This window comes from Coenobita brevimanus, chromosome 46 (assembly GCF_032717465.1).
Source record: "Coenobita brevimanus isolate Jiangsu-jjx chromosome 46, ASM3271746v2, whole genome shotgun sequence".
Taxonomy (NCBI): Eukaryota; Metazoa; Arthropoda; class Malacostraca; order Decapoda; family Coenobitidae; genus Coenobita; species Coenobita brevimanus.
In genome coordinates this window covers 56,458,437-56,470,818 of record NC_136999.1, presented here as the reverse complement: position 1 = coordinate 56,470,818, position 12,382 = coordinate 56,458,437, and the positions used below count along the sequence as shown (strand labels likewise).

Genomic DNA, 12,382 nt, shown 5'->3' with positions numbered 1-12,382 from the left:
ATCATGCCTCCAATGTGTCGGTCACTAGCAGTGGTGTTTTCAAGGCAAGCATCATGCCTCCAATGTGTCGGTCACTAGCAGTGGTGTTTTCAAGGCAAGCATCATGCCTCCAATGTGTCGGTCACTAGCAGTGGTGTTTTCAAGGCAAGCATCATGCCTCCAATGTGTCGGTCACTAGCAGTGGTGTTTTCAAGGCAAGCATCATGCCTCCAATGTGTCGGTCACTAGCAGTGGTGTTTTCAAGGCAAGCATCATGCCTCCACTGTCCAAAAAGCTACAGGACTGTACCTGGTATGTTCTTGGCTAGAGATAGTTGTTGAGAGACGGGAAGGGGTCCACCACTGGCACAGACAAAACCCCGTCAGTGATACTCTGTCCAAAACGCCCCAGCAGTGAGGTTCACAAACCGGAAAAGACCCAGTCTGTGCAACACAGGATGCACAAAACTTCATTCATCCATCATACAGCACTTTATATCAATTACAAACCTATACAATTAAGTCTTGACCTTGATGCTTATTTTCTCAGAACATAGTATTTCTAGCTTCTCTTTGCATCTACTGTAATTCATCTCAGATTTGGATCATTTTGGTGTCATTTTTTCCTAATTTCAATACCTTTGCGCCCTGAAATGTTAAGTAGCATATATTCTTTTTTATCACCATGCCATTTTCTGTGAGAATATTTTCCGCATTTTATTGCATTAGGTATAAGATAACAACCATTTTGCACAACAGATAAGCCAGTATGCATTTCCAGGAAGTTTAATTATGATTTGACCAATTTGCAGGAAAAGAAAAATCTGAATATATTCAATAGCTGCAAGTCTGCTATGATGTAGCAGAGGAGTAGCTGGAAGAAGAAGGGAAGCAAACAGCACATCTGTGGGCATCACACCTTTGTTGCCAGGCATGTGTCCAGGTCAGTTCCAAGCTTGTTTTATCAAAAGCTGTGCAGGCTGCCTACCACTCCTTCCATAATTGCTTCATAGTAGCTTAATATTCTACTGCCAGTTACTTGGGAAACAATGACAACAATGATGACGATGATTGTAATAATGGTGATGATGATGGTAATGGTGATGGTTTATCTTACTGTCTTTATCCGTGACAGCTGTAGTTCAAGCCAGTGGTGGGATGCACAGGTGATGGAGAGTCAGCCTATACCTCTGGGCCATGTCACCCACACAACCCAAGGTCACACACTGTATGGTTTTCAACTCCCTCAGTGTGATGACCTGTTATTGTATTTTTTCTTGCCATCCCCAGATGATCTTGTTTGGTATAGGAGAGACTTATTACAGGGGTTAGGTATAGCCTTCATTAATTACTTCACTGTTGCATCATCATCATCCGGACCTCCTTTCCCATCCTACCGGTAGGGCAGGGTGAGGAGTAGCAACATTCAGACAGCCCAAGTTTACCCAGTCCAATGGGCCATGCTTCCATTCACTCATCATTCAAGCCCCTGGAATCCTGGCTCTATCTGATACACCAAAAACATTCACCATATTCTGTAGCTTCACATAAACATATCCGATAGAGTTAATACGGATACTGTCACATTAAAAGGGGTGTCAAATCCTTGATCATGCTCTTCTCACAACATTCATCCAGCCAGCTTGGATCTCATGTCAGTTCGCTAGCCTCATAAACCACAGACCTTACTATATTCCTTCTGCCTTAACTTGGCCCAGAGTTTCATACTTTTGTAGCTCAGTGGCAGAAAAAGTCAGTATGGTTTCTTGACAAGCACTTCTTCGTGACTAGTGCCATATTTGTATTGTTTATGAAGACTCCAACTATCTATCTATCTGTCTGTCTGTGGAAGGGAGAGGAGAGAGAGAGAGACCAAGGATGAGATGAGGGCTGGAGTGGGTATATATGAGAGATGAGGATGTCAGTTGGCGGGATAAGGTGACGTGGAGTCGATTTATTTGTGGCCACCCCTTACAGTATTAAGGTGTCTGGCAATAGATAGATAGATAGATAGTGGAATGTGTGGTATTTGCATTGGTCATCAATGTATTGTGAAGAAATAATGATGAGATGATGATGATGAAGATAACGATGACGAAGATAACGATGATGATGATGATGATGACAAAGACAATGATAATGATGAAAATGATGAAGATAACAATGATGATGATGACGATGACAATGAAGATAACGATGATGATGATGACAAAGACAATGATAATGATGAAAATGATGAAGATAACAATGATGATGATGACGATGACAATGAAGATAACGATGATGAGAAGATGAAGATAATGGTGATGATGATGATGATGATGATGATGATGATGATGATGATGATTTCCTTTATTTTTGTTGCTGTCTCTAATTTTCTCTCTCTCTGGGCAGTGATGGTGTGGTGGAGGCGGAAACACAAGAGCTACTACGACTACCTTCTGTCAACAGTTGGGTGTGGCAAGAGTCGCAAATATTACTGCTGCTGCAACACATGTGAGAGAGAGAGGTGGGAAGGAGAGAGGAATTAAGAGGATGGGAAGGGAAGAGAGAAAATGAATTGGCAGGAATGAGAGAGACAGAGAGGATGGGAAGGGAAGAGAGAAAATGTGAGTTTATGAGACCAAAGTTGAATTGGAAGGAACAAGAGAGAGAGAGAGTATACATGCATTCTACTGTGTAAATATATATATACTGTATATAAGATAAGGTCCTCTTAAATGCTGTTGATCCTTATTAAACCGAACTTAGTGAGTGACAGACTAACTAGGAGAGTATGTGAATGAGGTTGAGGGGGGAGGAGAGAGGGAGGGGAAGATTGTGGGTGCAATGAAGGGATGAAGTAGAGAGGTATATGAGAGAGGGGGGTGTAAGTTGGGGGGATGGAGAGTGAGAGACTAACTAGAAAGAGTGTGTGTGAGAGAGTTGGAGGGGGGGAAGAGGGAAGGGGAGACTGGGGATGAGATGAGGGATGGAGTAGAGAGGTATATGAGAGAGAGGGATGTAAGTTGGGGGGAGGGCAGGGAAATGGGACAGGGTGACATGGAGGCATTTTGTTTGTGGCCACCCCTTACGGAATTAAGACGTCTGGCTATAGTTAGGTGATAGACAGACAAAGATAGATAGACAGATAGATAGATAAGTACTCTACCAATTTCTCCCCTCCACAGGTATACAGATCTAGGCCTGCTATCCAAGTTCGGCACAGAGATTGAGATGCTGCGTTATTTTCTGTGCCGCGTCAACCACTGTTACAACCAAGTCCCCTTTCACAACTTCGAACATGCCTTCTGTGTCACTCAGATGGTAAGTGGGTCCTATCTTTGTCGTAGATTTTCATTATTGTTATTATTATTATATAGTGGTAGGTGGGGTCACTCATCATCCACTTACTCGATGCAGTGCTGCTCTCAGGTGACTTCCCTTTCCTCTCTTCCTTCTTTCCTCCCATCCTCTTCTTTCTTTTTTCCTTCGTTCTTTCCTCTTCCTTCTGCCTGTGGGTGACTCTACACTGAGTGACAAACCAAATAGTTTCGTGTACACCAGGAAACCATTTACTATGCTGGGTGGTAACCATATAACCAAATTATGGTGCCTGGTGGTTTAGTGGGTAATTAAGGCTCCCCAATCGGATTGAGCCTTCGCAGGTTTATATCCAAGGGGTGGTTGGGGGTTTGTTGCTCACGTAATGCCACTCAGGGATGAGCGAGGCTTTTCACTCTCATCTTAAATGTCAGGACCAACTTGCCTAGCCCTGGGCTCCTACGCTCCTTGTGGGGCAACACAATATTAGATGATGATGATGATGATGATTCTTATTATTGTTGTTTTTCTCTTTGTCATACCTCATCCTGTCCTAAGATGATGATGATGATGATGATGATGATAGTGGTGATGAAAATGATGATGATAGTGATAATGATGGTGATGACAATGATGTTGATGATGATGATTTCTTGACAGATGTATGGTATGGTGTGGCGTTGTGGATTGCAGGAAAGACTAGGCGATTTAGATGTGTTAATTCTCCTTACATCCTGCATATGCCACGACCTTGACCATCCTGGATTTAACAACATCTACCAGGTAAGGGAAGCATTGTATTGTTTATTTATATTTGGCCTGAGTTTTAAATTACAGTATAGACAATGCACCTTAAGGGATATATAAAAAGAGGTGTGTAGTAGATAGATTGATATATTGTAGTGTTAAATATAGATAGATAGATATACTGTACTGTTAGAAAAATAGATAGATAGATAGACAGTCAGATGGATAGATAGATGGACAGACAGATAGATAGATAGATACACAGATAGATTCACAGCACCACTTAATAGATTCATTTTGGCCACAGATCAACGCCAAAACAGAATTAGCCCTGCGATACAATGACATATCACCGCTTCAAAACCATCACTGCTCCGTTGCATTCACTGTTTTGGAGCAACACGAATGCAACATATTCAGGTGGGTGTATTGAGAGGACGGAGAATGAGAGACTGACTAGGAGAGTGAGTGAGATGGAGAGGAGGGAGGGAGATGGGGAGGGGGAGACCGAAGATGAGATGGAGGAATGACGTGGGGAAGTATGTGTTTGAAAATATTGGGAGAAATATTTTGAGTTGGTCTGGCCATGTAGACAGGATGGAGAATGAGAGACTGACTAGGAGAGTGTATCTGAGTGAGGTGGAGGGGGAGGGGAGGGAAGGGGAGACCACGGATGAGTATTCTAGTCCAAGTTTTTAGTAATTACAGATACTACAAACCCTCTTATGGTAAGGACAACTCCCTTACCCCATTCCAGCTCACACAAAACCATTTTAATCCACAGAAACGTGTCGGCCGAGGACTACAAGAAAATTCGTGAAGGGATGATCCGCTGCATCCTGGCGACGGACATGGCGCGGCACAATGAGATTCTGTCCGACTTTAAAGAGATCATTGAGGAGTTTGATTTCAAGAACCGGGCCCATGTTAACCTTGTACGTATAGACTGTAGTTGATTTTGACTTTTTTGCCCCCTCATGGTAGGTATAACTTGTTGTATCATTTGTCATATCATTTATGAAGCCAACAATGTACTTGTGTGTGTGTAGCCATTCGCCTTGGACGCTGCAACTGTGAGCAGGGCAATAGGCAGGATGCCGGTGGGGAAGGCAGCGGGAGTGGCTGGGTTAACTGCTAAAATGTTGAAAGCCTCAGGAGATATAGGAGTGGGGTTAGTTGCTTTCTTGATAAATACGATTATGTGTGAGTATGTTGTCCTCAGAGTGTAATTGTAAATGTGTACAAGGGGAAGGGTAATGCCCTGGAAGGAGGAAATTATAGAGGCACGAAGCTTTTAGATCAGATAATGAAGGTAATGGAGAAAGTTCTAGAAGGTATGATTAGAGAAAGAGTGAATATTGATGAGATGCAGTTTGTGTTTATGCCAGGCAGGGGGACCACAGATGCCATATTCATTGTTTGACAGCTTCAGGAAAAATGTTTAGGAAAGAAAAGGGATCTGTACTTTGTTTTTGTTGATATGGAGAAGGCCTTTGACAGAGTCCCTTGACAGGTGGTGAAGTGGACAGTGAGAAAGCTTGGGATCGAGTTGTGGCTGGTTAGGGTGGTTATGGCTGTGTATGTGGGTGCTCGCACCCAGGTAAGGGTGAATAGAGATTTGAGTAATGAGTTTTCCGTGAATATTAGTGTGCATCAGGGGTCAGTTTTGATCCCCTTGTTTATTATGGTACTTGAAGCCCTCTCTCGTTACTTCTGAAAGGGACTCCTGTAGATGTGTGCTAATGATTTGATTTGGTGTTGACTGCAGAAAATGAAAGGGAGACAGAGGAAAGATTTAGGAAGTGGAGAGATGGTATGGAGCACAAGGGATTAAGAGTAAATGCAGATAAAACAAAGGTAATGGTATCTAGGGCTGGTGGCAGTACTGTCAGAGTAGAGGGAGGGTGGCCATGTGCAATTTGCCACAAGGGGGTGGGAAGTATTTCCATCTTGTGCAGTGTTTGTGATAAGTGGGTGCATAAGAGATGTAGTGGTATTAGAGGTAGACTGCGAGATAATGCTGATTTCATGTGTACAGTGTGTTGCAGAGAGCAGGTGGAGATTGTCAGGCATGAAAGGATTGAGCTTGCTGATGAGTCTCTTGAGTGTGTGGAAGAAGTTTTTATTCAGGAGACATGTTATATACTGGAGGTGGGGCTGGAGCTAGCTCTGTGGCTAGAGTGAGAAGTGGTTGGAAGTTCAGAGAGCTGTTGCCTCTCCTGACATTGAAAGGGCTCTCTCTCTGTGCTAAGGGATCTTTGTATGCGGCATGTGTCCATCCATCCATCCATCATCCAATCCTACGTTGCCCTGTGATGGGCATGTGTTAGGAGTGTAATTCTGTACGGCAGTGAGACTTGGGCAGTAAAGGAAGAGGATATTCGCAGGCTCAGACGTACAGAAATGACAATGATTAGGTGGATGTGCAATGTGTCCTTTAGTGCGAGGCTTGGGGGGCCTAGGTTTACGATGGAAGAGTTGAGAGATAGGATGAGACTGGAGTGTATTGGTGTTGTGATAAGGAGAGGTAGATTGAGATGGTTTGGGCATGTGGAGAGGATGGGGGATGATAACTGGGTGCAGAAAGTGAGAAGTGTTAATGTTAGGGATAGGGTTGCGAGAGGTATACTGAAAAGACCTTGGATGAGGTCATTGAGTGTGACCTCAGGGATAAGGGACTGAATAGGAAAGATGCCAGAGATCCAGCAGTGTGGAGAGCTGCCATCGGGTGACCGAGGCTGATGCATGCAAGCATGTTGGAACCTTCAAGAACGAAAAGAAAAACGAAACGACCTTGGTCACCTAATGGCAGCAGCTCTCCATGCTGCCTGATCTCTGGCAGCCTCAAGTATTTAATTCCAGCTAGTGCAAAATGGTCTGAGAGTTAGTCATAGGAATAGTGGTAGGTAGGGGCAACTACTATCCACTCACCCAATGTAGTGCTGCCTTAAGGTGACACAGCACTATGTGAAAAGAAAAATGCTTGACTGTAAAGGGGTGATTATCAGATGTCATACAACCAGATGAATCCCTGGTGGTTTAGTGGATTACTGTGCCCCATCCAGATGTGGCCCAATAGGGTTTACGTGCCAGAGGTGAGTCTTCAGAGGCTAAGTAGGTGAATACTGGTACCACAGAGGCTCTTATGGTAAGGTGGTAGATGGATGGCAGTGAGAGAGGGGGATGTAAGCTGGGGGGAGGGCAGTGAAATGGCAAGGGACAGGGCAACATGGAGGCGATTTATTTGTGGCCACCCCTTACTGGATTATGGCATCAGGGTATAGATAGATAGATAGATGGATTGACTGATTGATTATGTATGCTCAGGACAACTCTAGCATTTTATTTTAGCTAATCCCAGATATTTTATTACTCTAAGAGGGATTATAGAAGCCTGAGAGTGTTAATACTGGTTTTAATATCCTGCCCAGCTGTCCATGGTGCTGATCAAGGTAGCAGACATCAGCAATGAAGCGCGGCCGCTGGACATTGCCCAGCCCTGGCTGGAGTGTCTCATGCAGGTAATGGTTTGTAAGTTACTTCTTTGTCTTTGTAGGTGATGGCTTATGCAGGTAGTGTTCTGTTTATTCCTTTTTTTTTTTTTTTTTTTTTTTTCCCCTCCGAGGTGGAAGTGCCTATCATCCATTCACTCAATGTAATGCAGCCCTCAGGTGACTCTGCACTGAGTGACAAGCCAAATTATTTCCTGTTGTCCAAGGAACCTACTGTATCATATCATTTATAAAGGCTCCAACATGCATTCGTCAGCCTTGGTCACCTAATGGCAGCTCTCCATGCTGCTTGATCTCTGGCAGCCTGCCTCAGCGTGCTTACATGCATCGGCCTTGGTCACCTCTTAGTGGCTATCCATGCTGCTCAGTCTCTGGCAGCCTCCCTATTCAGTCTATTATCCCTGAGGTAACACTGTGTGACCTCATTCCATATACTGGTACTAGATACTCTGTACTGTACTATGTTGTGTTGGTAATGAGGACTATATCAAAACCTCCATCTCATCCTTGGTCTCCCTCTCTCCCCTGCACCACTCTCACATACACTTTCTTTGTCATTCATTCCCCATTCACACCTCTTGGCCAGACCATCTCAAGATCCTTTTACTAAGTAAGAGACTAACTAGGAGAGTATGTGAGTGAGGTTGAGGGGGGGAAAGGAAGGGGAGACCGAGGATGAGATGGAGGGATGGAGTAGAGGGGTATATGAGAGGGGGGAGTGTAAGTTGGGGGATGGAGACTAAGAGACTAACAAGGAGAGTGTATGTGAGTGAAGTGGAGGGGGGAAGAGGAAGGGGGAGACTGAGGATGAGATGGTGGGATGGAGTAGAGGGGTATATGAGAGGGGGGAGTGTAAGTTTGGGGAAGGGCAATAAAATGGAAGAGGACAGGGCAACATGGAAGCAATTTTTTGTGGCGACCCCTTACAGGATTAAGGCGTCTGGCTATAGATAGATAGATAAACAGAAACTTGTAATAGCTTCTAAAAACACTGATACTTATATTGCCATTCTTTCAACAGGAATTCTTCAACCAAAGTGACCTCGAGAAGTTGGAAGGGCTGCCTGTCTCTCCGTTTATGGATAGGGACAAAGTAACAAAACCATCATCTCAGTGCTCCTTCATTGGTTTTGTGCTCCTGCCTCTCTTTGAAGCACTAGGGAAGGTTCTGCCGGAGCTTGAGGTGAGGTAGACAGATTGGTAGATAGATAGAGAGAGAGAGGGATAGATAGAAAGACAGAGAGAGATGTAAGAGGGAGTTAAATATGCAAACCTTCATTTCAGTGTGTCTTCTTTGGTGTTGTGCTTCTGCCACTCTTTGAAGCATTTTAGCAAGGCTAGTGAGAGAGAGAGAGAGAGAGATTTACTTTCTGTTGTTCTTATGATGTTGATGATGATGATGGTTCTATTCCAGTCTTTTCTGTTTGAATCTATTGTCTTTTATTATTATTATTATTATTTGTGGTAGGTGGTGGCAACCATCATCCACTCACTTGATGTAGTGCTGCCTACTTCTTCCATAGCCTTTATCATTCTTTTTCTGTGCCTGCCCTCCTCTCTTCCTATTTCTCCCATCTTTCCTGTCACTTCTTATTGCTTTTCTTTCCTTTACAGGTGGCTTTACATTGAGTGACAAGCCAAATGGTTTCCTGTAAGCCAAGAAACCATTTACAACGCTGGGTGGTAACCATATAACCAAACCATACGTGCTGCCTACATGTCAGCAAGTGGGTTGGTGGAGGGTTAGTGCCCCTCCCCGTAAAACAACTAACTCAAAGTCAAATGGCCACCCCTTACGGGATTATGGCGTCTGGCAGTAGATAGATAGATAGATAGATTATTATTATTATGATGATGATGATGATGATGATTATTATTATTATTATTATTATTATTATCACTGTCTTATTATTTTTCAGGAACTAATCATCCAGCCAGTAAGGTTTGCCCTCGACCATTATCGTAAATTAAACGAGGCCTCGAAAAAAGCCTCCGAGGAGAGCGAGCCTACCCCAGTGCTTGAGGCTGAGGTGGAGGAGGAGGTGGTAGAGCGCCCCATCAGTCGCCTTTCACAGGATACATGCAAGAGGGCGGTGCAGAAGACGGAGAGTTCATATAGGTAACATTGAGTATTTTTTCATCCGATACATTCATTTTCAACTGGACAAATCTGATAAATGCAGTACTGAGTCATGGGTGTGTAAGTCAATAAGGCTTTAAGAGGAATAATAATAATAATAATAATAATAATAATCTATCTATCAGTTGGTGGCCAGAAAGTGCACTCCCCCAACCTCTATATGCTATTGCATCCATTACACACCTCATTCTATCAACCACACACACACATAATCCATCATTGCCTTCCATTCATTTAGTTCATTTAAAAAGACTCCAATATACTCAGTAAGCCTCTGTTGTGGTGTAAGAGGAATAATAATACACTAATGATAGTAATGATGATAAAAATAATAATAATAATAAATATATCATTAATAAGGGCTCTAAAATACTCAGTAAGCCTTTGTTATGATGTAAGAGGAATAATAATAATAATAATAATAATAATAATAATAATAATCCATCCATCCATCCATCCATCCATCATCCAATCCTACATTGCCCCTTGAGGTGCGTAGGAGCCTGGGGCTAGGCAGTTGGTCTCGACATTTAAGATGAGAGTGAAATAATAATAATAATAATAATAATAATAATAATAAAAATAGTAGTCTTTAACTTGATGATGATGATGATGACATTGATTATTGATGATGATGATGACGATGACAGTGATTATTGATGATGATGGTGATAATCTATTTCTATTCACAGCATTGGAAGCCGTGCCTCTTCTCGGACATCCATGATCCGATCTTTGACCATCAACTGCACAGATGTGGAGGTGGACGATGTGGATGTGACGGAGACGGAGGTGGATGTGAGCGAGCGGACTTCCAGGTGAGTGGAGTGTGGTAGTTTATCTGAAATGTGAACCCAGTGGACTGCAGGCTGAAGTTGTCCCCCTCCTGCAGTCCACCATCCTCCTGTCAGGCCTAGGGAGGAGGTTGAGGGTTGTTTATATAACCTGGCAGCAGTAATGGTAGTAGTAGTAGTAGTGGTGGTGGTGGTGGTGGTGGTGGTGGTAGTAGTAGTAGTAGTAGTAGTAGTAGTGGTGGTGGTAGTAGTAGTAGTAGTAGTAGTAGTAGTGGTGGTGGTGGTGGAAGTGGTAGTGGTGGTGGTGATAGTACTAATAGTAGTAGTAGTAGCACTAGTAGCTGTAATAGTAGTAGCAGCAGCAGCAGATGATGATGGTGATGGTGATAATGACTATGACAAGTAGCAGTAGCAATGTCTTCATCTGTAATACAAACAGAGCAGCCTAGCCAGTGGTGAAATACCGTATACGTGTCCTCCCTGAGTTTTTCCTAAATCCACCACTTTGCAGGTTCAAGATTGCAACGGATGGCTATAAGTCACCTTCAAGGAGAAATTCCTCTGAGCGTCGTAGCAGTGTGGGTGGCTACAGGTCCCCTTTAAGGAGAAATTCTTCGGAGCGGCGGACCATCTTCCCAAAATCACTCGAAGACAGGCTCCTTCCCCATGCTGAGGCCCAGGAAAGCGAGGCTCTGAGGGAGAAGTGCGAGAAGGAGGTGGAGAAAGAATCGGAAAAGGAGACCGCTGTTCTCCAGACTGAGGATCTTCTCCGAGCGTCTGTCGTCCAGCGATTATGAGAAGAGTGTGAACGGGTCGGCCCCCATGGGTAAGGGTAGTACAAGGTTTAAGCAGGGAGGGGGCGGTGGCGGCTTGCAGGGGGTGCTGAAACAAACTAGGAGTAAATCGGAACCGACAAAGTTCCGAACGCACCGCACATTTCATATATCCCGGCCAAGAATTAGCTTTGGCATGAACCTGCAGAAACAGAAGAGTGATGAAAATATAATAATTGAGTGTGGGAAGGAAACAGAGAAAGTGAAACAAAAGAGTAGTGAGAATATAATAAACGACTGTGACAGGGAAACAGAGACGAAGTGCAAAGAGGCAAGGACCTCGGACGAGCGCCTCTCGGCCTTGGAAATCAAAACCTCTACCTCTTGTGAACTCATAGAACCAAAGAAGAAACTCAGTAGTGTGCTGACAGACGTTCAACCCTCTCCCACGCTCTCAGAGAAGTGCTCTATGCCGGCCTCGAACTCTGTCCTCCAACACAAAAGCTACAGCCTCTCCCTCGATCGACTGCCGAATAAAAACAGGAAACGGAAAGCGGGAGTGACCAAACCACAGACCCTGGAAAACACCCCAGGGAGCTCCGAGGATAATCTTGGGGTGCCAATTAAAAATGGCCGCTCTCGGAAAATGGGGCAAACGCAGATGCTGGAAAACACTCCCAGTAGCTCCGAGGATAATCTGCTATCGGATCACAGAACGCAGTCCGACGGTTCCGCCAGGCAGCTGCAGAGTCCACCTGTGCTAAATCAAGTCCGCAGTGCGGGGTTCAGGCCGTTTGAAAAGTTCCCCCTGACCTGCCACGACTCCCCGAAAAATACGAAGAAAAAGCCAGAATCAGCACGAACTTTGCTCCTCAAATCGTTCTCGTTCCGTAAAAAGTCTCCCACGAAGGATGAGACACTGGTGCTGAGGGAGCCAGCGTCATACAGTCTGGGGGAGGAGAGGTTATGACAGACGGGCTCCTGTTTCTGCATTTAATAGTCGTTTAATGCTCTCAGGCCCCCATGACTCACACTCAGAGGAAGTACTAGAGTTGTTCCGATGATGAAGGGGTTAATGGTACCAATATTAACACTCAGGCTCCTGCGACTCAGTGCTTCAGGAACCAACTTCACA

At 44.2% G+C, this 12,382-nt stretch overlaps 1 protein-coding gene across 1 annotated transcript in view; it reads left to right on the top strand.

Annotated features, from left to right (window-relative positions):
* The first annotated feature begins 253 nt into the window (after positions 1-253).
* LOC145398742 (uncharacterized) overlaps positions 254-12,382 on the top strand; it is a 113,052-nt gene continuing 100,923 nt past the window's right edge. Inside the window, 14 exon segments of the mRNA XM_080271539.1 lie at positions 254-291; positions 2,373-2,474; positions 3,149-3,284; positions 3,942-4,064; positions 4,336-4,448; positions 4,813-4,963; positions 7,460-7,549; positions 8,562-8,723; positions 9,460-9,659; positions 10,373-10,498; positions 10,986-11,217; positions 11,219-11,509; positions 11,564-11,863; positions 11,939-12,210. Coding sequence (XP_080127665.1) covers positions 254-291; positions 2,373-2,474; positions 3,149-3,284; positions 3,942-4,064; positions 4,336-4,448; positions 4,813-4,963; positions 7,460-7,549; positions 8,562-8,723; positions 9,460-9,659; positions 10,373-10,498; positions 10,986-11,217; positions 11,219-11,509; positions 11,564-11,863; positions 11,939-12,210 — 2,336 coding nt within the window.